The sequence below is a fragment of the Vulpes vulpes genome, chromosome 5, assembly GCF_048418805.1.
Source record: "Vulpes vulpes isolate BD-2025 chromosome 5, VulVul3, whole genome shotgun sequence".
Taxonomy (NCBI): Eukaryota; Metazoa; Chordata; class Mammalia; order Carnivora; family Canidae; genus Vulpes; species Vulpes vulpes.
This window is the reverse complement of record NC_132784.1, coordinates 67,218,879-67,245,486: the sequence shown is the minus strand read 5'-3', so window position 1 is coordinate 67,245,486 and position 26,608 is coordinate 67,218,879. Positions and strand designations below refer to the sequence as shown.

General features: G+C 48.7%; 1 protein-coding gene across 50 annotated transcripts in view; it reads right to left on the bottom strand.

Annotated features, from left to right (window-relative positions):
- Nucleotides 1–19,784: 19,784 nt before the first annotated feature.
- Nucleotides 19,785–26,608, bottom strand: part of PPP6R3 (protein phosphatase 6 regulatory subunit 3) — a 144,931-nt gene continuing 138,107 nt past the window's right edge. For 14 of the 50 annotated variants that reach the window (XM_026004232.2, XM_026004236.2, XM_026004238.2 and 11 more), the window contains 3 exons: nucleotides 25,553–25,570; nucleotides 25,165–25,284; nucleotides 19,785–22,013 (listed from right to left, as the gene is read on the bottom strand). In XM_026004232.2, the coding sequence (XP_025860017.1) occupies nucleotides 21,962–22,013; nucleotides 25,165–25,284; nucleotides 25,553–25,570 (190 nt within the window). In that variant the 3' untranslated portion in view covers nucleotides 19,785–21,961. Of the gene's footprint in view, nucleotides 22,014–23,439; nucleotides 24,500–25,164; nucleotides 25,285–25,552; nucleotides 25,710–26,608 lie in introns of those variants that run through there. The other 36 variants (XM_026004235.2, XM_026004239.2, XM_072758574.1 and 33 more) reach the window with 5 other exon arrangements.

Below are 26,608 nucleotides of genomic sequence, written 5' to 3'. Positions count from 1 at the left end.
TAGCTCCCAAACACTCTGGGCCAGGGCTCTGGGGTGGGAGAAGGGCGCTGGGGGGTGGGGGGTCCATGAAGCTGTGCCCTAGGGAGGTGGTCCTGATTCACTCCAGTCAGGAAGTTCAGAGCAGATGGCTGAGCTATGGCCCCAGCTGTGGGGCACACCCCAGGGTGAGGAGGGGAGGGGCACACACAGGGTGAGGCTCCCCGCATCTCATTGTTATTACCTCGCCATATGTAGCTTTCACCCTCCCCTCCTTTCCCTCAGGCTTTTTGATTTTAGACGCCTTTCTCTTATGCAATTTACAGAGGTCAAATTATAAAAGATCTAAGTCATATCATTACAGATATGGTGGGGAACAAATTTAATTCACACCCTAGCTTGGTTTGCAGAGAAGAAAATTTTAAATATCCCTAGACCTCTGCTTGTGATAAAGTCCCAAGCCACCTCCCTGGTATCCTGATTCTCCCTGTATGACTTTCTAACAGAATTACTGATCAAACAATCTGAATATTTTTAAGACTCTTGAAATCTGTGACTCACTTCCTAACTCCATGTGGTTCTTCATCTCATGGTGCAAAGTTTCTTGAAGCCTGCCTCTTCCTGGGGCTACAGCGGGAGACAGGCCTACAGAGCTGAGCCATTGTAGGGGCAGCAGCCTCCCTGAATTTGTTCTAGTATGTTCTATTGCCAAAATGATGGGGGTGTGCACACTTGCGTCCACAGCAGTAATATTCACAACAGCCAAAAGGTGGAAGTGACCTAAGTGTCCACCAATGGATGAAGGGATGAGTAAATGTGGCCTATCTACATAATGTAATAACCTTCAGTCTTAAAAAGGAAGGACATTCTGACACCTGCTACTACGTGAATGAACCTTGAGGACACGATGCTGAGGGAAAGAAGCCAGTCACCAAAGCCAAGTCCTGTGTGATTCCACCCACATGAGGTCCCTAGAGGAGTCAGAGTCATAGACACAGGAAGGAGGATAACCATCCCCAGGGGCTGGGGGAGAGGCTAGGAAGTCAGTGTTTAAGGGGGGCGCGTTGTTTCTGTTTGGGAAAGGAAAAACGTCTGGAAATAATGTGGTGATGGTTGCACAAGCCTGTGAATATATGCAATGCCAAAAACTTGTACACTTGATGCACAAAATTGGCAAATGCCATGTTATGTATGTTTTACCACAATTTTTAAAGTGTGGAGGGAAAAGATGGCCAGAGGGAATAATTATCCTCAAAGTAATGTAATCCTTTACAAATTCCCCCAGAAGGAGTAATTGGGAAAGATGCTTGTACAAATTTCACAAGCTAGCTTCCAGACTCTGCAGTGTTCCTGGGAAAGCAGCAAGTGTCGGTGACAAGGCGACAGGCTGGTGAGGCGTGACTAATGCTGTGGCCATCCGAGACGTCCTCGCCTGAGCGGCTGAGCCCCTTAATGTCGAAAATGCCTTCTGATTATTATATAAATTTGTGCCTGTCAAGAGAATCATGAGGGCGCCGTGACCCTTTCGATGGCATTATCCCAACTTCTGGGAGTCGCATTTCTGGGTCATCGTGATGGAAGGGTTCATAAATGAAGATTGTAGTTTAGATTTGAAGGCTCCTTGCGTGCCTCTTGTCTGTCAGAAACTCATCTGGATACAGAACTGTCGTGGCCCCGATGGCCCACGGCAGGGGGTGTGGGTCTGTTTCCTCAGGCTGGTCCACCTTCATGGGGTTGCTTATGAGCCGGCTCTCCAGGATCACTCTCCCTAGAGATTTGGGGACCATGGAATTGGGGTGCAGGCAGAAGTGAGCATGACAAGGAGTGCTCCCCAAACCAGGCCAAACACATGATCCCCTTCCCTCTTCTCACCTTTCTGCCCAGGCACTGACCCATCTGTCACAGCTTCCCTGACAATACTCAGGCCCCCGTTCATCAGCCGTTATCTGCAGCCCCCAGATCGGAGAGCAGGGCAAGTGCAGCAGATGCCATCGCGTCGTCCCCAGATTCACCAGGCACCCATGGCCCTTCCAAGTGCTCACCACTCACCACTGCATCCATCCTGCAGGACCACCCTCTGTCGCTGGGACCTGCCCAGCTCAGCGATGCCTGGGCGGCTCTGCTCCCTCTGTGCAGCCCCTAATGAATGACTAAAAGGTTCGATTTCCTTTCTGAAGATGGGATAACCCTGTGAGGCCACCAGCACCCCAGAGCTCCTGCAGAACCAGGCTGGCACTCTCCTGGCTTCTTCTCCTGCCCTGTGCTGCTCCCCTCACTTTCTTAAAGGTTTCTCCTGAGGTCACTCCCTCAATAATCCACTTATATAAGAATCCTGTCTCAGGCTCTGCTGGAGGGAACCCAACCTATGGCAGGAGTTAAAAACCAAGGGCTTAGAGTTATTGAGACCTGGGCTCAAGTCCTGAATCTTATCATTTGTGCAAGCCAACCAACTCACAACAACCCCCATACTGTCCCCCCTTATCCACCTGGGCTGGTGCCTGGCAGCCTTTTGGTGCCATGAGGTTCCCCCCACCCCAGGAGTTATGAGACTAGTCTGGGCATCTTGGGCACCTGATTCAGATTGGGTCAATCAGACCTCCTCCCTCAGAATTTGGGACTAGGAAAGAGTTCTTAGGCTCTTGAGGGTCCAAGTCTGAAGAATGAAAGCTTCCTACTAGAAATGTCACTTCCCACCCTGCAGGAGGCTGGGAGGAGAGAGCAGAGATGGAGCCTCAGGGCGGAAAATAAGAGACCAAGGAGAGAACAAGTGCAACTATTCCTCTGCCCCAGGTACTGGTGACTGACTACCTGAGGCCCTGATGCCCCCTGGTCCCTGGACAGTCTCCTTTTTAGGTTAAGTTATCTCACGTTGATTTCCATTATATTAAACAAAACTTCCTAAGTCACTCAGGGCTGAAATCATTAACCTCCTTCACTAGTGGAGGCTCAGAGCAGTGAAGTCCTCCCCCAGCTGGAAAGGGAGAGCCAGGATCGGAGCCGGGTCAGAGGGGCTCCAGAGATGGCCCTCCAGCACAAGGCCAGCGGGGCTGTGGCAAACAGGCCAGGGCACCCCTCCCCGCCACACCCTGCCCTCCCCACTCTCACCCTCAGGGTCTGTCTCCCATGGAGCCTGGCTCCTCCTTTCCTCTTGGCCCAAGGGACAGGCCCTCCTCCCACCTGCCCTGAGTCACTGCTTTAGCCCAGATGGCCTGTCCCCTCCCTGCACCGAGGAGCCAGAAAGTCTCTGGAGACATCTCCCAGTATGGGAGGCACATCTGTTCCAACTTCTAGACTCTTCAGGCTACTGGAGGCTGCATTCCAGTTGGGGAAACTGAGGCTGGCCTAGCCTCTGGCCCGGGACGCAGAGGTCCAAAGCAGCCCTGGATGGGGGTCACTGGACTCTGGGTGCAACTCTTCTCCCTCAGACCAACTCCTCCACCCCGCCCTCCTCACCATGAGCCCTCAGGAGACCTCCCACGCAGAAGTTCCAGGCTGGTCCAGGCAGACGATGGGGAGGACAGTTTCTGTTGTTTTACAGGAATACGTGGTGTTTGGACCACAGGTGCCTCCACGCGCAGGTGGAGGTGGAGGTGGCAGGTGCAAGGCGTTCGCTCAGCTAGCAGGTTATTTTATTTTATTATTTATTTATTTATTTATTTTTTTTAGCAGGTTATTTTAGACCGGGACGTGCCTTGTCAGCAGGAGGAATAAACCCCCAGTCCCCGCCCTGCCCCGTAGGAGTGTGTGAGCGTCACTGGTGTGCATGTGTGCAAGCGTGTGTGAGTGTGTGAGTGTGCAGAGATAGACACCATAGTATAAATGAGCATGGGTGCATGCGTGGGTGTTCACACCTACCAGAGTGTGCGTGAGCGTGCGTGTGTGAGCACACGTGCTGCCGTGTTCCAGCTGTGTGTGCGCGCACATGCACGCGTGCTTGTCTGGGTGTGCATCTCAAGGTGTGTATCCCTGAGGACGACCTGACCCCTGGGTTATGGTTGCCTCACCCTGCCTGGAAGTCCCTCTGCTTCTCCCGGGTGAAAACAGACCCTTTCTGTCCTCAGGCCTCATCTTCGTGTAAAGGACATCAGGGGGCAGGGCCTGGGGCGTCTGCCACCTGAGCTCCAGCTCCGGAGCAGGACCTGCCAGGGGAGGGACAGGCTGGGTGGCCCCAGGGGCTCTTTCCCTTTCCCCGGCCCTGCCCTGCCCAGGGCGCCAGGCCTGGCTCTGGGGCGTCTGCTGCTCTGCCCGGAGCCCTGGGCTCCCCAAGCCCCCAGCCCCACCCCGCAGCTCACGACCCCCTTCCCTGCCTTTCCAGTCCGTCCCTCGCCCCTGATCTGAGCCATGGTGGCATCCAGCTACTTCTGGAAATCGTACAGACTCTACTTTGCCAATCGAATTTGACTTATTAGGTTATGTTTGCCCTTTTAAAAAACATCAACATGCCTGGCAGGTTTCCTAATTGAATAATATATAGTAAATGAACTTTTCTTTAAAAAACAAACCAATCCCATAAAACTGTTATGAAGGTGGGGATACTTCTGCCCGCCTTCTCTCCTGGCCGGCGAAGCCCCCACACATCGCAGCCCGGCGGGCCACCGGGGTCTCCACGTCACGGGCTTGAGCGTGGGCAGGACTCTCTCTGGCTAAAGACACCGCCCCGCGAAGGGCCAGGTTTCCGGCAGGAGCGGCCCCCGCTCACCCCTGACTCCGGGCTGCACTCGTCTGGGGCATCTCCCGTCCCCATGGCCCGCTGGGCCACCGGGCCGGTGGGTGACAGCCCAGAGCCCCTCCCCGTCGGCTCACATCCCAGCTGGTTTTCCAACCAGGGCCCACGGGGGGAAGGGGGGTGAGATTAGGAATCACAGGGCAGGTGTCGGGGGGCCTCTGGCGCCACCACATAAACGATGTAGAGCCTCGTCTGACTGCCTGGGGACCCCCGGCGGGCAGGTGGGCTCTGGGGACCGTCCTCTGGGCGGCGCCACCCCCCCACAGGCCCTGGCCCTCTAGCCTCCATCTCCTGGGGCCCAGGTGGGCCCTCACCCAGTTCACCCTGAGCAGCTGTGGGGGGGTGCAGGGGTCCCCACCTCCCAGGGCTGTTGCTGAGAAGAGCTCATCTCTGCGCTGGGACACGGATGCTGCGCTCCTGCACCTGCCCGGCAGGCCCGTGGGGCTCGGGGGGCCAGGAAGGGGGAGAGCCTGACCCCGACCCCGGGAAATGGCCGTCCACACAGGCGGGCGAGGAGCAGGGATCCGCGCTGGGCTCTCATCCAAGGCTGAAAGCGCCGGGACCCCTGCATGTTCCTTCTAAAAGTGGCTCCACGTCCCCACCGCCTGCAGAGTGAAAGCTGAGCGCCTTCCCCTGCCTGCAGGTGCCCCCCACCTCCGGGGGCTCCCTCCGCCCGGCCTGCCCGTGTCCTGCTGTGCCTTTGCTCACACTCTTCCAACTCGGGGATGCCCTTCCAGGGGGTGGCACAAGCCTCGGTGCCCAGGCCAGCTCAGGCAGCTTGAACAAGTTATTTCTCCCGGTCCCTGAGGCCAGAAGCCCGGGAGGAAGGTGCCGGTCCCCCCCGGTCGGTCCAGGGGCCTCGTCCTGGGGGACAGGTGGCCGCCCTCTCCTGTGCACTCCATGGCTGCTGAACAGGGAGAGCGCGAGCAAGCTCCCTGGGTCCCTTCCCACCAGGCACTGATCCCGGATCCCGGCCTGGCCCCAGCCCCATGAGCTCGCCTGACCCCGACCACCTGCCACACTGTCGCGCTGGGGCCATGCAGGACCGGCCTGGGCACCCGGCTCCTGCCCCGTGTGGTGCCTCCGGGAGCCCACGCAGCCAGGAGTGGCGGCGGAGCTGTGCGTTGGACACCCGCACCCAGAGGGCCTCTAAAGGGCAGGGCCCCCACCATGGGCTCCATAAATCTCGTCAGGGCTGACTCAGAGCCTCCCCCAGCTGAGCTGCAGCCCCCGAAGCCCCCCGGGAGCCCCCGAGGCCCATGGGGGGATGGCTGCCTGCCCAGGGTTGCAGTGTCCCCTCTCCCACTGTAAAGGAGGAGCCGGAGGCCAGGGTAGGGACACCCCTGCCCCAGCCCACACCCCTTGGGCCTGGAGAACAAGGCTCGGCACCCACTTTTCCCCAACAAGGGAAAGAAAAGTTGTGGCAGCACATAATGGCCTAATTTATACTGAAATTATCAGTAATTCGGGCCATTAAAGCTCATGGGCTGGTGACTTCTTTTCCTGAACACAGAATAAAGACGAGCTCTCTGGAGTAGCTGTTTCTGTGCTTACATTTTGGCTTTTTCTTCCTGTTATGTGTTTGCAGGTGAGATCGGAGCTCCTCCCGGCAGAGAGCTTGGACGCTTCCCCTGGAACCAGGGGCCGTGGGCCGAGCGGGTGAGCGGGGGTGGCAGGTCCCCCGGACTCTGGAGATGCGCCCCCACCCCACGAGTTTCTCCCCATTCATTTGCATTTTTATTCCTTTACTTGCCTCTCAGTTGATAACTTTAATATTTGAAAACATAAAAGGCAAATGGAGATTTATATTTGCATTTGCTTTGACGTCACCTAATAAGATTTGAGCTTCATCTGAAGCTATTAAAAACACATTTCAAGACTATTTGCCAGAATTACGAACTCGAGCTGGGACGATTCTAGAGAATTGACCCTTCTGAGTGAGGGCCAGCTCGCGGTAGACAGACGGCGGGGAGCACGGCTCTGCGACCCCCGGACGCGCCTCTATGAGCAGAGGGGCGCCGGGCACCCAGGGGTGGGGGGCCTAGCTCCGGGCACAGCCTTCCATCCCCGGGGAGGCCGTCAGGGGCGCGCTCCGAGGTGCGGCGGCCGCACCCAAGACAAACATTCGCCAGCCCTCCCGACAGGGGCCGGGGCGGCAATATTTGAGGCTGTGCAGGCAGCCGGTGCGGGTGCGGGTGCGGGTGTGGGTGCGGGTGCCGGTGTGGGGCACAGTAGCTACGCCAGGCGCCGCCACATGGAAGCCGCTGCAGGCCGTGCGTGGACGGAGAGGGGTGGCTCGGCCCCGTAAGACTTTGTGAACCCAGTGGAGGGCCAGGTTTGGCGCCCGGGCCACAGTTGGGCAACCTCGCTCCAAACCCACGCTCTAGGGCACCTGGGTGGCTCAGTGGTTGAGCATCTGCCTTTGGCTCAGGTCGTGATCCCAGGATCCCTGGATGGAGTCCTGCTTCTCTCTCTGCCTATGTCTCTGCCTGTTTCTCTTATGAATAAATAAATAAAATCTTTAAAAAACAAAAATTCCATGCTCAGCCTTGAAGGGCTGGGGCCGCAGATCCGCTCAGGTTGTTGGCAGGACTGGGCTCCAGGGGTTGTGGGGCTTGAACCCGTCTGCCTGGAGGCCATGGTGGGGCGTGCTCAGGTCACAGGCCGTCCTGCGAGTCGGTCGTATGCTGAGGGCCAGCCCCCTGCAGGAGCGGTTCTGGGGCACGGCCAGGCCAAGGCATGGGTGGCACCCGAGGCTGGCTGGAGGGAAGCTGCACCATCTTCTGTAGGAAATAATGAGACACGACCCTTGTCAAAGGAGGTTCAACAGTGAGCGTGCAGCCAGAGATCCAGGCACGAGGGATTGTTCGGGGAGCCGAGTGATGGTGTGGGAGGCCCCCTCCTGCCCGGCCTGTGAGCCTGGGGGCTGCCACTCGTGTCCCCACTCTCAACAGAGACAACCAGCAGAAGCCCTGCCTGCCACTCGAAAGCCCTGCTAGCCTCCCCGGGGACGCCCCACCACAGAGATTTGTTTTCAGAGCAGATTCTTCCTGAATACAAAGACAGTCTGTGGCGTGAGGCAGCAGAAAGAGCAGAGCACGTTGTTCTGGGCCTTGGTGTCCCCAGCAGGGACGTGCTGGGAGACGACAAAACTCCTGTCTAACACAATGACAGTTGCTCAGTAAAAGTAGTGTCTGGACCTTAAAATGTCACCTTGCAGGATAAATGCAAGTGGGTAGCACAGTGGGTGTACCCAGGGAACGGGCCTCCACAGCCCCACGCCCTCGCCCCCCAACAGCCGACCTGGGGGCTGCTGATGGGAACAGGGAGCAGAAGGGAGTTGGAGGGAGATGCAGAGACCTGCTGAGCAGGGAGTGAGGGTGGGGGCCACAGGCTGTGACTCGGGGGCTCTCGAATTAGTGTGGGGCTTCCTGGGGGGGCCTCACTCAGACCACAGCGTCCTGGAGCCAGCTTAATATGTTGTCTGTGAGAGCATGCAATCTTTTTTTAAGATTTTATTTATTTATTCATGAGAGACACAGAGAGAGGCAGAGACACAGGCAGAAGGAGAAGCAGGCTCCCCACAGGAGCCCGACTTGGGACTCAATCCCAGGACCCCGGGATCACACCCTGGGCCGAAGGCAGACGCTCAACCGCTGAGCCACCCAGGCGTCCTGCAATTTTTTTTTTCTACAACTCAAATATCCATCACACACCATGTAAATTGTGGTCATTTGTCCGAGGAATGCCACAGAGCAACAAAAACCAGTGAACGAGGACCACATACAACCACACGGGCAGTGAGTGAGCAGGAAGGACCCCTTTCCATCTGCCCTGCCTCAGTTTACCGTCGGGAGGGCTGCGGGCTGGAAGGGAAACTGAGGTGTTGTGGATGTGGCCATGTGGACGTGCAAGAGTGTAGAATGGGTTCTTACAAAATATGACTTTATCGTATCTAAGTTATGCTGCAAATATTTAAGTCTGTGTTTCTAAGCTGATGACAAAACCCACCATGTTTTTATGTTGGCTTTCGTGTGTTCGAGCCCATCACCCCCTGCAGAGCATCATCTCCGGGGACTCAGGGATCATGGGGCCCCTGGTTCCTGGCCTGCTGCAAGAGCCCAATAGGACCGTGGCTGGACGTGAGGTTAAAGGTGGCCTGCTCCCCCCACCCCCACCTGTCTATGCACAAAGCCACTCCCAAGGGAAGCACCAGCAGTCAAAGTAGAATCAGGTGTAGGGCATCCGCCAGGGCGGGCAGACACGTACCAAGGGAGCAGGGTCAGAGTTTGGGGCCCAGAAATGGCCCATAATGGGCCTAGGGCCCACAATGAGCACGAAGGAGTCAGGATTGGGATTTATAGCAGCAGCAGCAGCAGCAGCACCAAGGTGCTGCTTCCCTGCCCCGCTGGCCCTCTGAGCCCAGGCACCATCCTGTTCAGCTCCATGCACCTGCCCCTAAGAGCTTGATGGGAGGGACCCGGCCCTCTGCCATCTCTGCACCAGGGTAGGGTCAGGGGCTACAGGGAGTATGAGCCCCTCACTTCCCTCCGGCCCCGCAGCAGGGACCCCCGTCAGCATTGCAGGGCCTGAGGACAGGAGGCAGGCAGGGAGAAGCACCCCAAGGAAGAGCCGGCCCAGGGCCCTGGGGCAGCTCAGGCTGGCTGGCCCCTCCCCTGAGCCGGGGAGCTGAGCTGAATCAAGCTGGGCCTCTGGAGGCTCTTTTGCATCACCTTCCTAATGGGCCTAAGGTCTTAGCTGAATTCTAATGTGAGTAATTTTGCCTCCCACTCACAGATTTCAGGGAAAAAAATGCATACAATGAAAAAAAAATGCATACAATGGTCCTAGTCTGAGTTAGTGGAGGAAACAAAATAGTAGAAAAATAACAGTAAAGTTTATGGTGCAACTTTCATCACCTTTATGTTTTTATCTGCTTGCTTATGGTTTTTTGCCCCATCTTCCTAAATTTCCAGCAATGTAGGTTAGGATGAATTTCCGGATAGCATAATATTTTTGGAACCCCCCCTCCACTCCCAAGCACAGCTGCTCGCTGTCATTCCCTCCAGGCCATCCTGAGCCCCCCTGCTCGTGCTAATAAGGCTAATTGACAACAGCAAGCATCAGCTGCAATTAGTCACAGCCGTCTAATAGTATCACTGCTGCCTTAATTCTCTCCGTGAAGGAGGTTTTTACCTATCTTTTCAGTCTCCGTCTGCTTTCAGGATTTGGACTCTGGGTTGTGTGCTTTTCTTTCAAAAGATCCCCTATTTGCCTGGTATTCAATAGCCAGTTTCCTTTTCTTTTCTCTATTTTTTAAGATTTTATTTATTTGACAGAGAGAGAGAGCCCAAGCAGGGGGAGCAGCTGAGGGAGAGGAAGAAGCAGGCTCCCTGCTGAGCAGGGAGCTCACCTGACACAAGACCCCAGGATCACGACCTGAGCCAAAGGCAAGTCCTTAACCCTCTGAGCCACCCAGGCGCCCCCTCTCCTGGGTTCTCTTTTCAAAGGCGGAGAACAGTGTGCTGGGATCGAACACTGCATTTGGCTAGTTTTTAAAATAAGTACTGTCAAAAGTCATCAGCACATTCTAGGATTTGGCAGTTCTGAACACGGACATACTCTGGTATCACGGGTGAACCCGATGCTCAGAACTAGAGGCAGGATTTACCCATGAAATATCACAATAGAAAAAGACCTGAAAATCTAATGTGTGTTTTAAAGAAAGCAGAACAATCATATACATTTTTGTACCACCGGAAATTCTATGAAAGTGAAGTTTTCAAAATCCCCTTTGGGGATGCCTCGCACTGCGGTGTTCTCTCCCCACACCTTTGCAGGGAGAAGGCCTGGGGCAGGGCCAGGATCTGGCTGGGTCATGCAGAACCAAAGCTTCGTACTTGGTTTCATTCCTGAGAAAAGACATTGGTAAAAGTGCCTGGGACAGATGAGGCTGGCAAGTAAGAGCATCTGAAATAAAGCTTTCCATGGTGGTCCCTGCAGCCTAGGGGACCTGAAATCACAGGAGACTTTCCAAAGAGAAATGGGCTTCCCCCGGGTTTAAGGTGAATTTGTCAGGAGACAAGCAGAAAGGAGGGTGGTGGGGAGTACATAGCAGGGGGTCTTGGGGGAGCCTAATTCCTAGGAGATCGACCCCTGCCCACCTCCCAGGCAGAGGTGGAAAGCAGCCTTTCTGGTGGGATCTTGCGGTAGGTCTGGCCACAAGATCCCCTTTCCTCAGCTGGTGGAGGAATGCAAGTGGTTTACCTCTGAGGCCCCTTTTCTGGAGAGATGCCCTCGCTGGATAGAAACACCCTGATACAGTTATACAAGGACTTGCCCCGGACTTGGTGTGCTCCCCAGCCCCACGACTATAAGCACCGGAAAGCCACAATCTTCCCAGCTCAGTAGGGGGCAGAGTCCAGGGTCCAGGGCTGGCAGAGGAGCTGGAAATGGGAGAGAAATCCTGGAAGCAAGATCACTGCAGAAGGAGTGAGGCCCAGAGTCTGGGTAGAAACGCTGCCCAAATCCCTGGATGACCAGCAAACTACACACGCACAGTGGAGCCCAGAGGGGGCTCTGTAAAACAGCAGGCACACAGGAGAGACGAGTCTGCCCTTGAAAGACGCCTGCACTGGGGGGATGTGTGGGGCTTCTACTCTTTGCTGTAGGTATTCCCCAACTCAAGCGCAGCTTGGGTGGCTGGAGGCAGAAGCGTTACTGGCTTGGGGTGTCAGGGGATAGAGCATGGGATTGGCAGAGCAGCCGGGAAGTGAGGCATCAGCCTCCCTAAACAAGGAGCTGGTGAGCCTGTGCTCAAATCCTTGGCCGGCAGGTAAGTGTGCAGGTGTAGAGGGCAGGGCATAGAGGCTACGACTGGAAGACGAAGCGCGGAGCAAGGCTGTCATACAGCCGTGGAACAATCAGAAACTGAAAGCTGGAATAAAAACGCTTTCAGGTAAACAAAAGCCTGAAATTTTTGCCAGCTCCTCTTCACCACTAGAGTTGCTAAAGGAAGTTTCAGGTGGAAGGTAAATGACCTCAGATGAACTCACAACAAGGGACAAAGAATAACCATAAAGAGTAAATAAACATATACATATTAAACACTGCACAGGGATCCCTGGGTGGCGCAGCGGTTTGGCGCCTGCCTTTGGCCCAGGGCGCGATCCTGGAGTCCCAGGATTGAGTCCCACATCGGGCTCCCGGTGCATGGAGCCTGCTTCTCCCTCTGCCTGTGTCTCTGCCTCTCTCTCTCTGTCTTTGACTATCATAAATAAATAAAAATTTAAAAAAAATTAAAAATAAAATAAAATAAAATAAACACTGCACATAGGTTTGTTTTCTTCTCTTTATTTCTTTTTTTTTTTTTAATTTTTATTTATTCATGAGAGACACACACACACACACACACACACAGAGAGAGAGAGAGAGAGAGAGAGAGGCAGAGACACAGGCAGAGGGAGAAGCAGGCTCCTCACAGGGAGCCCGACGTGGGACTTGATCCTAGGTCTCCAGGATCACACTCCGGGCAAAAGACAGGCACCAAACCACTGATCCACCCATTTGTCCCGTTTTGCCTACTTCTTAATCAGGTTATTCTTTTTACTACTGCTGTAGGAGTTCCTTATACATTTTGGAGAGTAACCCCTTATCAACCATTTGCAAACATTTTCTTCCATTCCTAGCTACCTTTTCATGTTGCTTCTTTGGCTGTGCAGAAGCTTTTGAGTCTGATGTAATCTTACTTGTAATTTTTTTCTTGTTGCCTGTCCTTTTGGTGTCCTATCCATGAAATCATTGCCAAGACCAGTGTCATGAGACTTTACCCGTGTTTTCTTCTAGGACTTTAACAGTTGCAGGTAAATCTTTGATCTATTTTCAAGTTTATTTTTGTGTATGGTATTAAGTGAGGGTTCAATTTCATTCTTGTATGTGGATATCCGGTTTTCCCAACATTATATTAAATCCAAGTATCTTTTCACCTCCTCCACCCCTCCACAAGACACAGGCATATTAATTTCTTTTTGTCACTTATTTCTCTTTCTGGTGCTCTCACTTCCAGCTGGATTTCCTTCTCCTGGGAACATTCCTTTCAATGCAGCTCTGCTGATGTTGAAGTCTCTTGTTTTTGTTTTTCTGAAATTATTTTTATTTTTCTTTCATTTTGAAGGATAATTTGCTAAGCATAGAGTTTCCAGGTTGGCACTTCTTTCAGCGCATAAAATGTCACTCCATACTTTTTCACTTTCAAAAGTTCTGAGGAAAAGTAATATGTCTATTGAAGGCAATGTCTTTTTCTCTGGGGTTTGGTAGTTGTGGTTCTCGTATTTTTTCCTCCTTGGCCATCTGGAGAATTTATGTCTTTCGGTTAATTTTGGAAAAGTCTTACTGGTGTTTCTTCCACCTGATTCTTATCCCCTTCACTTTCTGGGACTCCAAATACATGTAGCTTTTTGCTACAGCTTTTTGCTGTGTCCTCTATCTCTTGTAGGTGCTTTTCTGGATTTTCCATCCTTTTCCTCTCCACACTTGTTTTCCTGTTTTCTACAGGCCTATCATAAGTTCCTAAATCTTATCTTCTGCTTTGTCCAATCTCCTTTTAAATTCATTTATGGGGTTCCTAATTTAAATTATTGTACCTTTCAGTTTTAGAATTTCCGTTTGATTTTTTCTTTGTAATAGATTCCAGTTATTTGTTTTTGTAATATATAATTTAAATTCGCCAATTGGACACTTATTGTCTTGAATATATTAATAGTTTAAAATCTAAAATCTCCAAGATCTGGATCACCTGCTTTCTCCAACTTTTTAAAAATATTTTATTTATTTATTCATGAGAGAGAGAGAGAGAGAGAGAGAGAGAGAGAGGCAGAGGCACATGCAGAGGGAGAAGCAGGCTCCATGTAGGGAGCCTGATGTGGACCTCGATCCTAGGACTCCAGGACCACGGCCTGGGCTAAAGGCAGGTGGTCAACCACTGAGCCACCCAGGGACCCCCGCTTTCTCCAATTTTCAATCACTCAGCACGTGTTGTCTTCTGGCACATCTAAGTTTTTACTCAATGCCAACATTGTGTATGGAAAATGGTAGAAGCTTTTTGGATGATACAGTTGTCCTCGTGAGGGGATTTGTTTCTTCCAGTAGTTAAGATTTCTCTGTCTCTGCGGTCCCCATACCCCTGGAGTGTAGTCCTTTGGTGGTTTCAACATGTTCACGAGTCCCTCCTCCTTTGAAGTCCCTAAACTCCAATTTCTGTCTCCCCAACACTGAGCTGCCTAAAGACTCTTCTTAGCCTCTTAGTTTCTCAGCTATTTTCTGCTTGGATTTGTAGCATCTCTCCCTGCATAGCTTAGGAATCATCAAAGGCCTCGAGAGGTTATGTAATGAATGTCAGGCTCACTCATGTTTCTTTGCCCCAAGATCCTGTGCTGTCGGTCTTGGCCTCCTTCATGGCTATCTGCTCCAATTTGTCTCCCCAGCCTTGTAAGGGCTGAAAGCTTTGAGCCTCTACTTTCTGCTGCTCCTCATACTTAATCAGCTAAGTCCGCAAGGTGAAAAGCGGCATGGACTGTCAGGTTCACTTTGATGCGTTTCCTTTCTCTCTAGGACCCTGGCCCTTCAAGCACATGCAGCCTAGCCTATCTGTTCTCTACTCACTGCCTTCAAACACAAGATTTTAGAAGTTCTATTGTTGTCTGCAGGATGTTTAAACTGATGAAATCACTCCGAGAGCTGAAAACTTAAGTCCTTTTCTTTGCAATTTTTAAAAATTAATTAATTAATTAATGATAGTCACAGAGAGAGAGAGAGAGAGGCAGAGACACAGGCAGAGGGAGAAGCAGGCTCCATGCACCGGGAGCCCGACGTGGGACTCGATCCTGGGTCTCCAGGATGGCGCCTTGGGCCAAAGGCAGGTGCTAAACCGCTGCGCCACCCAGGGATCCTTCTTTGCAATTTCTAATAATTACTTAGCTACCGTATTTATGGTTTGACGCACCATCTCTTAACCTTACCCAGCGGTTTTAAATTTAAATCCTAAACTTAATATTGTCTTTTGTTTGCATTTTCCTCTATCTTCGGCTTTTGTCACTTTTATGTCTTTCATATAAACAATATATTGCTGGTTTTAAGATTTTATTTATTTATTCATGAGAGACACACAGAGAGAGGCAGAGACATAGGCAGAGGGAGAAGCAGGCTCCATGTAGGGAGCCTGATGTGGGACTCGATCCTGGGACTACAGGATCACGCCCTGGGTCAAAGGCAGGCGCTAAATCGCTGAGCCACCCAGGGATCCCGCTGGTTTTATTTTCAACCCCAGTCTGATCATCTGTCTTTTAAAAAGACAATCTAGATGGGATGTAACAGATTATATCCTTTCTTATTTTTGTTTGGGAGGAGGATTAGGGGAAACCATTTCTCTCTACCTGGAAGTTCAGAAATAGGTGAGGATTATAATGTGGAAGACAAAACCTGGTTAGAAAGTCTAGCTTGAGATGTGTGGCTAAATGGGCTTGTGAATACTTCATTCCCAATGCAGAATCACATACCTGACTACTTGCAGAGCTGTACAACCACAGGTTTTGTCCAGAGGGACAGAGCTTATACATAGACAAGCTAGAACGTACTCCTCAGTAGGCTGGCAAACGTGAAAAAAAGCACATAAGGCATTGAACCAAAAATGCAGATCCTTTCCCAATTAATCAATCACTCTCTCCTCCCCTAAGAGTGAGATTAGAGAGAGGTCAGGAGTGTCAGTGTAGCAATACGATCCCACAGAGAAATGAGGCCAGGAGAAAAAACAATGATCCCCAATATTGCCCACTTATTGATCCTTTTAGTCCATTAGACTTCACCATGAAACTATAGTCAACCATTGTGTGGCTGTCCCCCAAGGAAAGGGAAGCAAAGGTGGGACAACTCTGCCCCACCTTCATGCCACTCCCCCACTGCAAGCTTCCTGCAACAAAATGTTGGTTGCAGTTTTAGTGAAGATAATAAACACTGTCCCCCTCTAATCTTGTAAAGTATCCCCTTGGAGAGAAGACACAGCAAATGTGGATTTACAACATTCGTTTTATTAATGAACCTGTTTTGAAGAACATGGTTTGGGTGTTTCCTAACACTTGATCCTTGGGTTAGACACATTTACCCACCCGGAACAGGCATTGGACAAATGCAAACCTCTATCTCCAAGGACAGAAAGATTATTGTATGGTGACTGGTAACCGAGAATATATCATGGGCGACAAATCTAGGCTGGATTCCAGAAAACGCTGACCCAGGCATGCTCAGGTCCTCTTCCCAAATCCACCAAGATCTGGCCTCTTCTCTTCTGCTGGGTAGGAAAGGGAATGCCCTGGTCACCATGCAACAAGGGCAATGTGTCCTCCCTAATAATGTTCAGTGTTTGCTTTATTTTTTGCTCCTTTTCCCTATCTTAAAAAAAAATTAAAGTATAAATTACGTGTAATAAAGTGCATAGATTTCAGGTGTTGAGTTCAGTGAGTTTTGACAAATGTCTACAGTCATGTAACCTCCATCACAGAAGATCCAAGTTTCCTTGGGCCCCTTTACAGTTAACCCCTCCCTTCTCCTTCAGGAACAAACCATTTTCTAGCCTCATTTCTAGCCTTGTCAGTCTGATTGGTTTTAGAGCTTCACATAAAGTACTCTTGCTTACGTCTCGCTCCTTTCCTTTGACGTTTAAGATAACACTATATGTTGCACTTATCATAGTTCCTATTTATTGCTGAGTGATATTCTATTGTATTAATATGCCATAACCCACTTAACCATTTTCCTGCTTTTGGACATGTTTTTAATCTTTTGTCATTATGAATAAAGCAACAGTAAATATGCTGGTCTATCATCCGTGGATATAGATTTTCATTTCTCTTGGATGAATATCTAGAATGGCCAAGTCACAAGGTAGAAATAGCCCCAATTTAAAAAACTGGAACCTTGCTCAACAGATTTCCATGTTGGATGCCTTCTTTTAGACAGCAATGTGAGTTCCAGTGGCTTTACATTCTCATCAGTACTTGGTATTGTCAGTTTTTTTTTTTTTTAAACTTTAACCATTCTATCAGATGGGAAATGCTTTTTGTGGTTTTAATTTGCATTCCTGGAAGACTATTGACACTGAATGATTTTTCATATTCTTGGCTACTCATGTACTTCTTTCTTTGTGATGCTGTCTCCTGCCCATTTGTTAAACTGGGTTTTCCATCTTATTTTTGATTTGCATTTTTCTATCTTCAGGGGATGAGTCCATCAGGGCACCCAGAGATCATTTTCTTCATGGCAGGCCAAGGCCTACTTGTTCATTCTGAAGAACAGAAAAATTTGATTGTGGTAAAATCCCACTGCATTTTTCTTCTGTGACTTGTGCTTTGTGTTCTAAGAAAACTTTGCTCATTCCAAAGCCGTTTAGATATTCATGTTTTCTTTTAGAAGCTGAAGTGCTTATGTTTAAGACTTCGAACCTACTCTGAATTAGTTTTTGTAGAAGGCGGACGGTAGTAGTCAACGTTCATTTCTTCCCATACAAATACCCAATCGTTAGTTAGGGGCTGAAAAGACTTCCTTGTGTCACTGCCTTGGCAATGCTGCTGAAAGCCAAGTAACTGCATTTGTGGTTCTATTTGCAGATTCTATTCCATCTCCTTGATCTACTTCAGGGGCTGGCAACTTCTCTGTAAGGGGCCAAGAGTCAGTGTCGTGGGGTCTGTAGGCTCCATGGTCTCAGCTGCAACTACTCAACTCTGCCAGTGGATCATGAGAACCGCCAATGGGGGTCAGGTCCAGCAGCAGGTGGGGGCAGTCCCAGAAGTCACCTAAAGGTCTTTATTCCTGTGAGTTCACTCTTCAAATTTAATTCTCACATGCACACTGATCTGCTTCAGAACTGTTTTGAGCACTATTCAGTCTTTGTTAACATTTCTACTGTTTGGCTATCAAACATGCCATGCAGCCAATCTCCATTTGTTGTGCTACTTTGAAATTAAACTGTCAAATTCTAAGCAAAACAAGGCAAAAGGCTTTGCCTAGGAGTATACTAACAGCTAATATTAAATGCACATTTACAGTCAAGTATTATTCTACTACATAGAATATTAAGTGTTACACTTAATCTTGACAACTCTGTCACTTGCTAGCTGGGCGTCCTTGGAAAAAAACCAGTTCACTTGTACCCCTCTTGTGCACGTATAAAATGACAGCAACTATCTAGCTCATAAAATCACTGTGAAGTAAAGTGAATGCACATAAAGCACTTAGAACAGAGCTGGCATACAGTAAGGACTCTCTATTCTATGTTAACAAGTAGAGAATCCTCCAGGAAAATCAAAACCAAACTAAACCAAATGCCTCACCTAAAGCAACATGCAGCAGCACTGTCAGCCGCCATGGTCCTTGCCTTTGATGCATGCAGAACATATCTGGTGTGTGTTTGGGGGGGGGGGGATCGAGATCACTGCAAAGGCAGCGCTGTGTCATCTCTCTTTGGTAAGTTCTGAGTAACTAGTAGAGATGGTGAAGGCAAAGGGAGCCAGCGTATGCTGAATGCTGAAAATTAATGACTGAAAAGGGATTAACACGGATGGGAGTGAGATTGAGAAAGAGGAAAGTACATCAAAGTGAAGAAAGAACACAGGGTGTGCAATGAGTCAAGTGGCGATCAACAGCATATGAATACGCTGTTCCAGTAAAGCTACCTGTAAATACAGGTGATGGGCTTGAGCTGGCACATGGGATGTAGCAGACCCCTGGAGCCACCTGACTGGAGTGAAGCAGCGTGAGTTTTCAGGAGGCACGGGTTTTAAGTACAACAGCAGGTTCTAAGCCAGGATTAGAAAGGTTAGCTTGTGACTTTATGGGGCTGAGAAGTAAGCAAAGAGTTAACACTAACATTTATTAACCATTTACCATAGGCAAGAACAATTCTACTTTTAGGCCTGTAAACTTTATCAAGTCCCATTCTGGCAGGAAAAGCAGCTGAGACAAAGAGAAATTAGTCCTTATAAGAGGGTGAGGTGGGACGAGAACACAAGCCCCTGTCTTCGGAGCCCTGCCCTTGATCACCCGGAGGGATGCCCGCAGAGCCCTGGTATGCAGAGGCATGTGCCTGGACCAGCACAGAAACCCCTGGTGAAGACAGGTTCTGGGGATCAGGAACCACACTTGTTTATGTGAACAGGTGGAAGGAGAGTGAAAACCAAGCAGCTGTGAGGTAGTACTGCATGTTAAACATCATAAAGGAAAACCTGAGAAATTTTATCACCAAAGAGTCACACTACTGGTAAGGCTGGAAGCCAAGAATACAGATTGGAGAAGTGCAACCCATGGAGCAGGTGAGAAGCTAGAGACCAGATAAACCATTGAAAGAGCTAGTGGCAGGCAATTCTGTCAGAAGTACACCCACTGAACACTTGTGGGCAAGATGAGTCCCTGACACTAGGGATGGCATACCCTTAACTCGGGATATGAAATACAGCCTGTGAGCTTTGTCAGGAAGCCCTGACCATTAAAAATTAATGGTGCTATAGCATCAATGTCCATAATAGCCAAAAAGATAGATGAATGGATAAAGATGTGATAGATATCACTCAGTCATAAAAAAAGAATGAAATCTTGCCATTTGCAACAACGCAGATTGAACTATAGGATGTTATGCTAAGCGAAATAAAGTCAGAGAAAGATAAGTATCAGATAATTACACTCCTACGTGGAATTTAGGAAACAAAACAGATGAACACAGGGGAAAGGAAGGAAAAATAAGACAAAATTAGAGACGAGACAAACTACAAGAGACTCTTAACTCTAGGAAACAAACCGAGGGTTGCTGGGGGTGGGGTGGGAAGATGGATGGGGTAACTGGGTTGAAGGAGAGCATGAGATGTAATGAGCACTGTGTTATATGCAACTGATGAGCCACTCAATTTTCTCTCTGAAACTAATTACACATTGTTAGTTAAACTGAATTTAGATAAAAAATTTAAAACAGTAGGGAAAAAGAAATCAATGGTGCCCCCACATACCTTGTCTGGTTATTAAAGCCCAAGCAAGGTACAAGAGATTTCTAGAAACAAAAAAATTAGGCTTTATTTTTGTTGTAGTTATTTTTAATACAGGTAACTGTATTGAAGACATTTGTTAGCCTCGCAATTCAATGAGGCCAATACACAGAAACTAGAGACTAAATGAGAGTGTACTTGCTCCTGGCCCTTGGGCTGGCACCCCCAACAGACTTTCTTTTCATTCTTATGTCCTTTCCCTCCCATGTAAGACAAACTAAACAAAACACTACTCCAAAGAAAAACCTCAAGTGCCCTGGCATCAGTGGTAGGTGGGATGCAACAAGATGCTGTTACCTTAGATGGGATGAAAAAGCCAACCAAATCCAAACTGTGTGGAGGCAGCAGTGCCATCCCTGAAGCCAAGCCCTGGAGGTGGCCAGCAAGGCTCTTCACCAGGCAAGACAATAGTGTACCATCTGTCAGCGGTCCCCGAGGTCCGGCGCCATGGAAGTCAGCATCCTTGAGACAAGTGAAAGGAGCCCTGTCCTCTGGTGGCGCTAGGTTCCAGAGGAAAATGCATGAGGACAGTCCCTTCTGAAAGGAGCTCACAACAGAAAGGGTTCCTGAGGAGGCACGCAAAGGCCAAGTAAGGCACCCTTGCTGTCCATCCCAGGGCACGCTACAGACTCCACTGTCCTTGACAGGTCTGCCCTGGTAAGCCTCACACAGAATTCCTACACCATTTACAGTGAAAAAGTAAATAAGAAATAAGGCATTAAACATTTGATTTTTTTTTTATTTCCATATGCAATGTAATGTTTAGGCACGCTGCTTGGGATGCTAGTTCTAAAAAAATCGTTGGCCATTATTCAGAATATCCTTTTGGTTTTAAATACTGGTCAGGACAAATGATGTAAAAATACGTGAATAGTTGTCTATTACAGAAATGAAAACCTGATCTGCATCTAAAAGTGCAAGAGGTGAAGAAATTTAACCCTTTCCCCAGACGATATGGCAATATACGATATATTGCTTCAGCTGTTTGAGAAGGCTGTGATGTATTTTTATATTGACATAGAAAATTATAAATTACATTGAATTAGTATCCATAATCACTATATATATACACAAACCAGTTCTAAAAAAAATACACTGGTTTAGAAGTTACGAGTGGAAACCTCACAAGGTACAGGAGCACAATTACCATGCTTAGGTGCCAGGTTTTGATTTCTAGTTGGAAACACTAGCCTGTAAAATGAACGTGCTCTAATCCATCTGTAGCACGAGCATTCTTCGACTGGCCTGCCTGATATGGTTTAGGTTTGTTAAATATGCAAATTGCTCAGAAATGTTCATTGGTGATGCTTGTTAACAAGGTAAATTTTGGTGAATGGGTTAAAAGGCAGAGGAACTACCAAAACAAAACGAAAAACAAAAACAAAAACGAAAAACAAAAGAACTCAAACCACAAGCCATGTACACTCCAAATAGTCTAGTGTTTCACCTGTAGGAATAACCATTTCAAGCAAACAAGACTTTAACAGAACATATGGCTTTACAATAACATCAATTTATCAACTAAGTTGTAGCAATAAATACTTAATCTCTACCAATAGACTTACATTTTTTGATCCGTTTAAACAATACAGAAAACAGTTACCAATCAAAAACTGGTTATAAAAAGAACACCAAATATTTCTTATTCAAAATCACGTTTGTAAGTTAGAACAACCAAAATAACACTTAGAGGGCATTTCAACCCCACATCTCCTTGCCAGCCTGGAAGAGAAATGAATTCAGAATTTTGTACAAGGTGAAAAATGTATGAAAACTGCCTAATACTTTGGTCACACTAATAATTGTCAAATAGTTATGTTTCAAATACAATAGATCTGTGTATTCACTTTTATAAAACTATTCTTACAGCCATTTTAACTATAGTATTACTACTATTATTACATGGGTGGCACGATCTTATTTCACAGGCTACCCATTATTTAGAACAATACAATATAAACATACGCAAAAATTCTTGGTATTTGTCAATGTGCAATATTTTTACACTTCTGGATTTCTCTGTACAATGTCTTAGAATCTAGAATATAAAGGTTGCTGGTCCTGATCCCTTGCAGAGTGAGTGCAGCAGTGACGGCTTGGTGGGCTCCAGGTGACGTCTCCAGAGGCCCTGAACGGTGGCGGCCTGCAGTCCTCAGCCAGCAGCAGCAGGGGTCACTCATCATACGGGGCCATTGACGGATGTGTCGCCTGGCATGCTTGGCTGGTCAGTCCTGCAGAGGAAGAGACAGACATGTGAGGCATGTGAGGCAGAAAACCAACTTGGTTTAGCTCCCTGAGCATGGGAACATTTATTTTAATATTGTTTATGCAATGTCTAGCACAAAGCCTGGCACTTATAGTTACTTAACGGAATGCTTCAAAAACGCATTAATCGAAAACTCCAGGAAATCTAACTGTTCCTAAGCTTCACCTCAGCTCTGGTTAACAGGCATTTAGCAAGGGCTGTAGCAGAGCAGAGTTCCATAAAACCATCCCACTTCGGCCTCCTAGAAGCACACTGCAGACAAGGTCAGTGGTATTTAGACTGTTGCTCCCAGACCCATCATGAGCCATGTGCTTATCCCCTCCTTCAAACAGCTTTTTATTTGTTCCATATATTGGACTCCACGTAAATTACACTTGAAAAGCAGGATTCTTCTACTGAAAGAGGAAAAAAAAGGCTTGTAAACAGGACCAGCTTTTGAAAACAGGTGTGTACTTTAACAAATGTGCTCCCACCAGGCAAGTGTTAGGGCTGAAGTTGGGAGAACAGAAGAAGGAATGCTAGGGGCGCCTGGGTGGCTCAGTTGGTTAAATGTCCAACTTTTGATTTTGGCTCAGGTCATGATCTCAGTCTTGGCGGCATTCCCAGATTTTTACAAAGCAGGCTTGGGAAAGGGTGCTTAGAGATGTACTGAGAAGCACACGGATACTTCTGGACCAGCTCACAAGCTCAAGGCTTCAGACATTTGCTAATTGTAAGAGAGAGCCAAAAAGCTGACTCCACAAGCAATGCACTCTGCTTATATTCATGGTGTCTCCGTACCTCAGAGACAGGGGGACCAGGGTTCTGCCAGCAGACACACTGGGTACAAATCCCACCATCACCACTCACAAGCTGCTGGGTCTCAAGTCCATCTTCTAACCTCTCCCAGTTCAGCTCCTCCCCCTGTGAAAGGGGGACAACAACCCCCCTAAAGGTGGGGGAGTATGTGATGTATACAAAGTGCTTGGTATACAGGCTGGCATGTGCTTGATAAACAATAGTTAAAAAGTTAAGTTCCGAGGCAGTGCAAACCATTAAGTGCAGTAGTGCACGCCTGCCAACCCAAGGGGCCCCGATACCTGGTTGTGACACAAATCATGTGGGGAAAAGTGCAGACAGAAAGGCCCAGTGGCTCTCTTCACCTCCCGTACATTGCTCTTAGAACACAGATGGGCTCACCGGACCACTTACCTTCTCCCTGCCATCACAGCAGCTCAATGCCACCTTCTGAGCAGCCTTCTCCACTGCCCCATCTAAGTGGGACTCCTGATCTCCCATCCAGCTGGCCCAATCCTCCAGCAGCACCTCTTTCTACATGTGCCTAGATCATCTGGGTGTCTGTTATGCTACTGCTTTACCCCCAGGCCTAGACCACTGGCTGCCACACTCACGTGTGTTGGGTAGAGGAAGGACAGATGGATGAACGCATGGACACATGTGATGCCCTTGTCTTCGTCCACTGGCCCTCCTCAGTGTTTCCCCCACCACCTCAGTCCGGCAGATTGAGGGGCAGGACTCTTCACACCAGACGTCTCTAGGTGGGTAGAAGAGCAAGCAGGTTCCCCCAAGGCAAATAATTTTGCACTCCAGAGAGCCAAGGAAATGATCCCAGAGCTTCCTGTATCATTTATGTCTGAGAAACCAAGAAGAGACTCCTGAATCAACTCGAAATTGGAACAGACCTGGATTGTCCTGCTTTCTAAACAGATCTCAATATAAAGGAATGTTGTAGACAGAAATTAGGGAAAGGACATAACTGACTGGGAATAAGATCCTACAAAATACCCTTGAAAAAACATCCACTGGAAACCCCAGGCAAAAAAAGGTGACTTGCCCAAAACACTTAGAAGCATACCTGGGGCCGGATCCATCAATGTTGTAGTGTCACCATGCCTCCTCCTCCCAAAGCTTTCACTAGAGCCAACACGCTCAAATAGTTCTTATAATTGATTTGTTTTATACACCAAGATTTTTTTTTTTTTAAATCATAGAGAAGCAAACTCCTCATTCTGGCTGTAATTCCCATGAGAAACAAAAGCAGGGTTTGTGCCACAAAAGAGGTTTGTCAACCAGTGAACAGAGTGTGCCCCCTGCTGGGTCCCACTGGTTATGTCACCCCTAACATGACAATGATTTTGGGGGTGAGGATCTGGTGAGGGGGAAAGACAGCTTTTCTGAAATGGCTTTAAAGATTACTTTATTCCTTATGCAAGGAATGTACAAACTTAGGTATATTTAACAAAAAAAGTTAACTCTGGGAAGTGCTGAGCAAAGTTCCTTGTGGTCCAAGGGCAAATCCTCATCTTCTGGCGCGAGCTCTGGAGCAATCGGAGGCCGCCCTTGCTCTACCTGCGAGGCCGTGTGTATGGGCCAGGGCGCCGGCCCTCGGAGGCTGAGGCTTTGGCTTGGCCTATCCCTTCAGACCACTGGCTCAGTCTAAGCAATAGGTGACTAGAAAGAAAACATCACATTCCAAATCACTCAGCTCTGGCAGTGGGATTATCACACGTAATCAAGACAAATATTTTGCACAAACAAAACCATACAGGGAATCATCTGAGTTAAGAATATTTAGCAACATACAGAAAAGGGTCTCCAGGAAGGCTCTCCCCATGTGTCACATGTGCATGATTATGGGAAAAGGAGTACCACCAGGGGTTGCTTGTGGCTGGCAGCTGGTAATCTTGTGGACCCCATGAGAACTTGGCTGCCACAGCCTAGTGGCCCCCTGATCCCAGGGGAGGCTCAATATCAGCCTCAAATTAGTACTTCCTTTAAAAAAAAAAAAAAAAAAGTACAGGGGAAGGTATGCCAGCATTGGAGACCCTTCCCTTCCATTTTGAGGAATTTCTTAGAGAGCTAGTAATATTACCAAATCTCCAAAAACCAGTTTTTGACTTTTGGGGTAAGGAGGTAAACCGTTCTGAGTTCTTGGCCCAGGTACCCTGCCTAGATGTAGCCTAAGATAATGCTACTATACTGAGTAAGTCACTGAATCCCTAAGGACAATGACTACTCCTATCTCTCCTGCTCCCCCAACTTCCCTCCCAGCTTCCAGGAGAAAACAGCGACAGTCAGAATAGGACCTGGGCAGGTTGGAGGAAGTGAGGAGTTACCTCTGCTCTGGGTTACTGCTGGGGGGCCGAGGGCCCACAGACTTCACCTCTGCTGTCTCAGAGCTCTCCTCGACATCTTTACAAGCAGCATCTTGAGAGGTAGACAGTTTTCCTTCCTCACTGCAGTAAAGAGGAGGACAGGCAGTGTTAGGCACCCCAGGTACCGGTAGGGGTGGAGGGTGAAGGCACATGCAAATGACCCTGGAAGTCATGGGTGCCATGGAGTAAAGCCCTGGGGCTGAGCATGCTCAGGGGAGGGACCACAGGGACCACAGACAGTGACTGGGAAATCACAAAAGGAAAGGATCACACACAAGAGGGAACCAAAGGAGGGACAATGTAATGCAGCTGGTGTCTGATAAAGAATGGCCCGCATTACTGTACATACCGATAGGATTTCAACACTCTGAAGCCAAGTGTGCAAAATAGAAAAAGAAATGTACAAGAGTTTCAGAATACTCCTATAAATGAGGAATGTGGGGGGGTAATATGTCCACGACTGCACATAAGCAGAACTGCAGACTCGGTGAAGGTGTCAAATGAACCTGTTTGAAGGAATGAGTCTTTAGTTAAGGCATTTTGCTTTCAGGGCCCAGCCCAGCATTAAACAATCAGCAGGAGCAACCCCTATCAGCTTGCTGCTCCTATCATATGAGCAGGGTACCAGGTGCCTGCACCAGGATACCTTCTGACAATGCATGAGAAGTACAGACATCATAAAGGGAGAGCCAAGAAGTAGCCAGAACAGGTAAAAGCTGATCCTAAGAGGGCAAACAAAAATATAGGAAGGGTTATCTTCCCCTCTCCTGGCTCTTGGTGGAGAAAGACAAGTAGCAAATGCTTTTGATTGACTGTGGGGTAGAAAGTTAGCTATTCTGTCTGGACTTCCCATTTGACACAATCAAGACAGCACTAAAATAAGCTCAAGGGCAGCTAGAGGTTCCCTCTGGGAAGGGCCATCATTCTCAAGAGGGGAGTCCTGCCCTGGACTTGGTTATGAAAAGCCTAATTTTAGGATGATCTCTTGGGTGCCTTTCAGATGGGTCTAGGCAATTTTTAAGGAAGAACTTGAACTAAAGTCTAAAGATTTGTTAACAACTTGAGCTACCTGGTTCCTTACTCTTCTCTATCCTCATTATCCATGCCCTCCCCAGAAAAGCAACTATCCTGATGTGTTTATGTATTACTTTCATTCTTATAAAATGTACAGTCATTGCATATGCATATTTTGAGGCAAGTAAGTGGCTCTGAATTGTATACCTCAGTGTATTTATCTCTGTAACTCAACATACTCTGGAAGATCCACGTGTTTCTAGTGTCAATGGCACAGTGCCTGATGGTGTGCACTGCCCAATTCCACCTGGTTTCTCACAATGCCCCTCTGTGCACAGTGCTGCCATGCTCACCACTGTGGCCTCCAAGTGACTACTCGTCTTCTGGGACT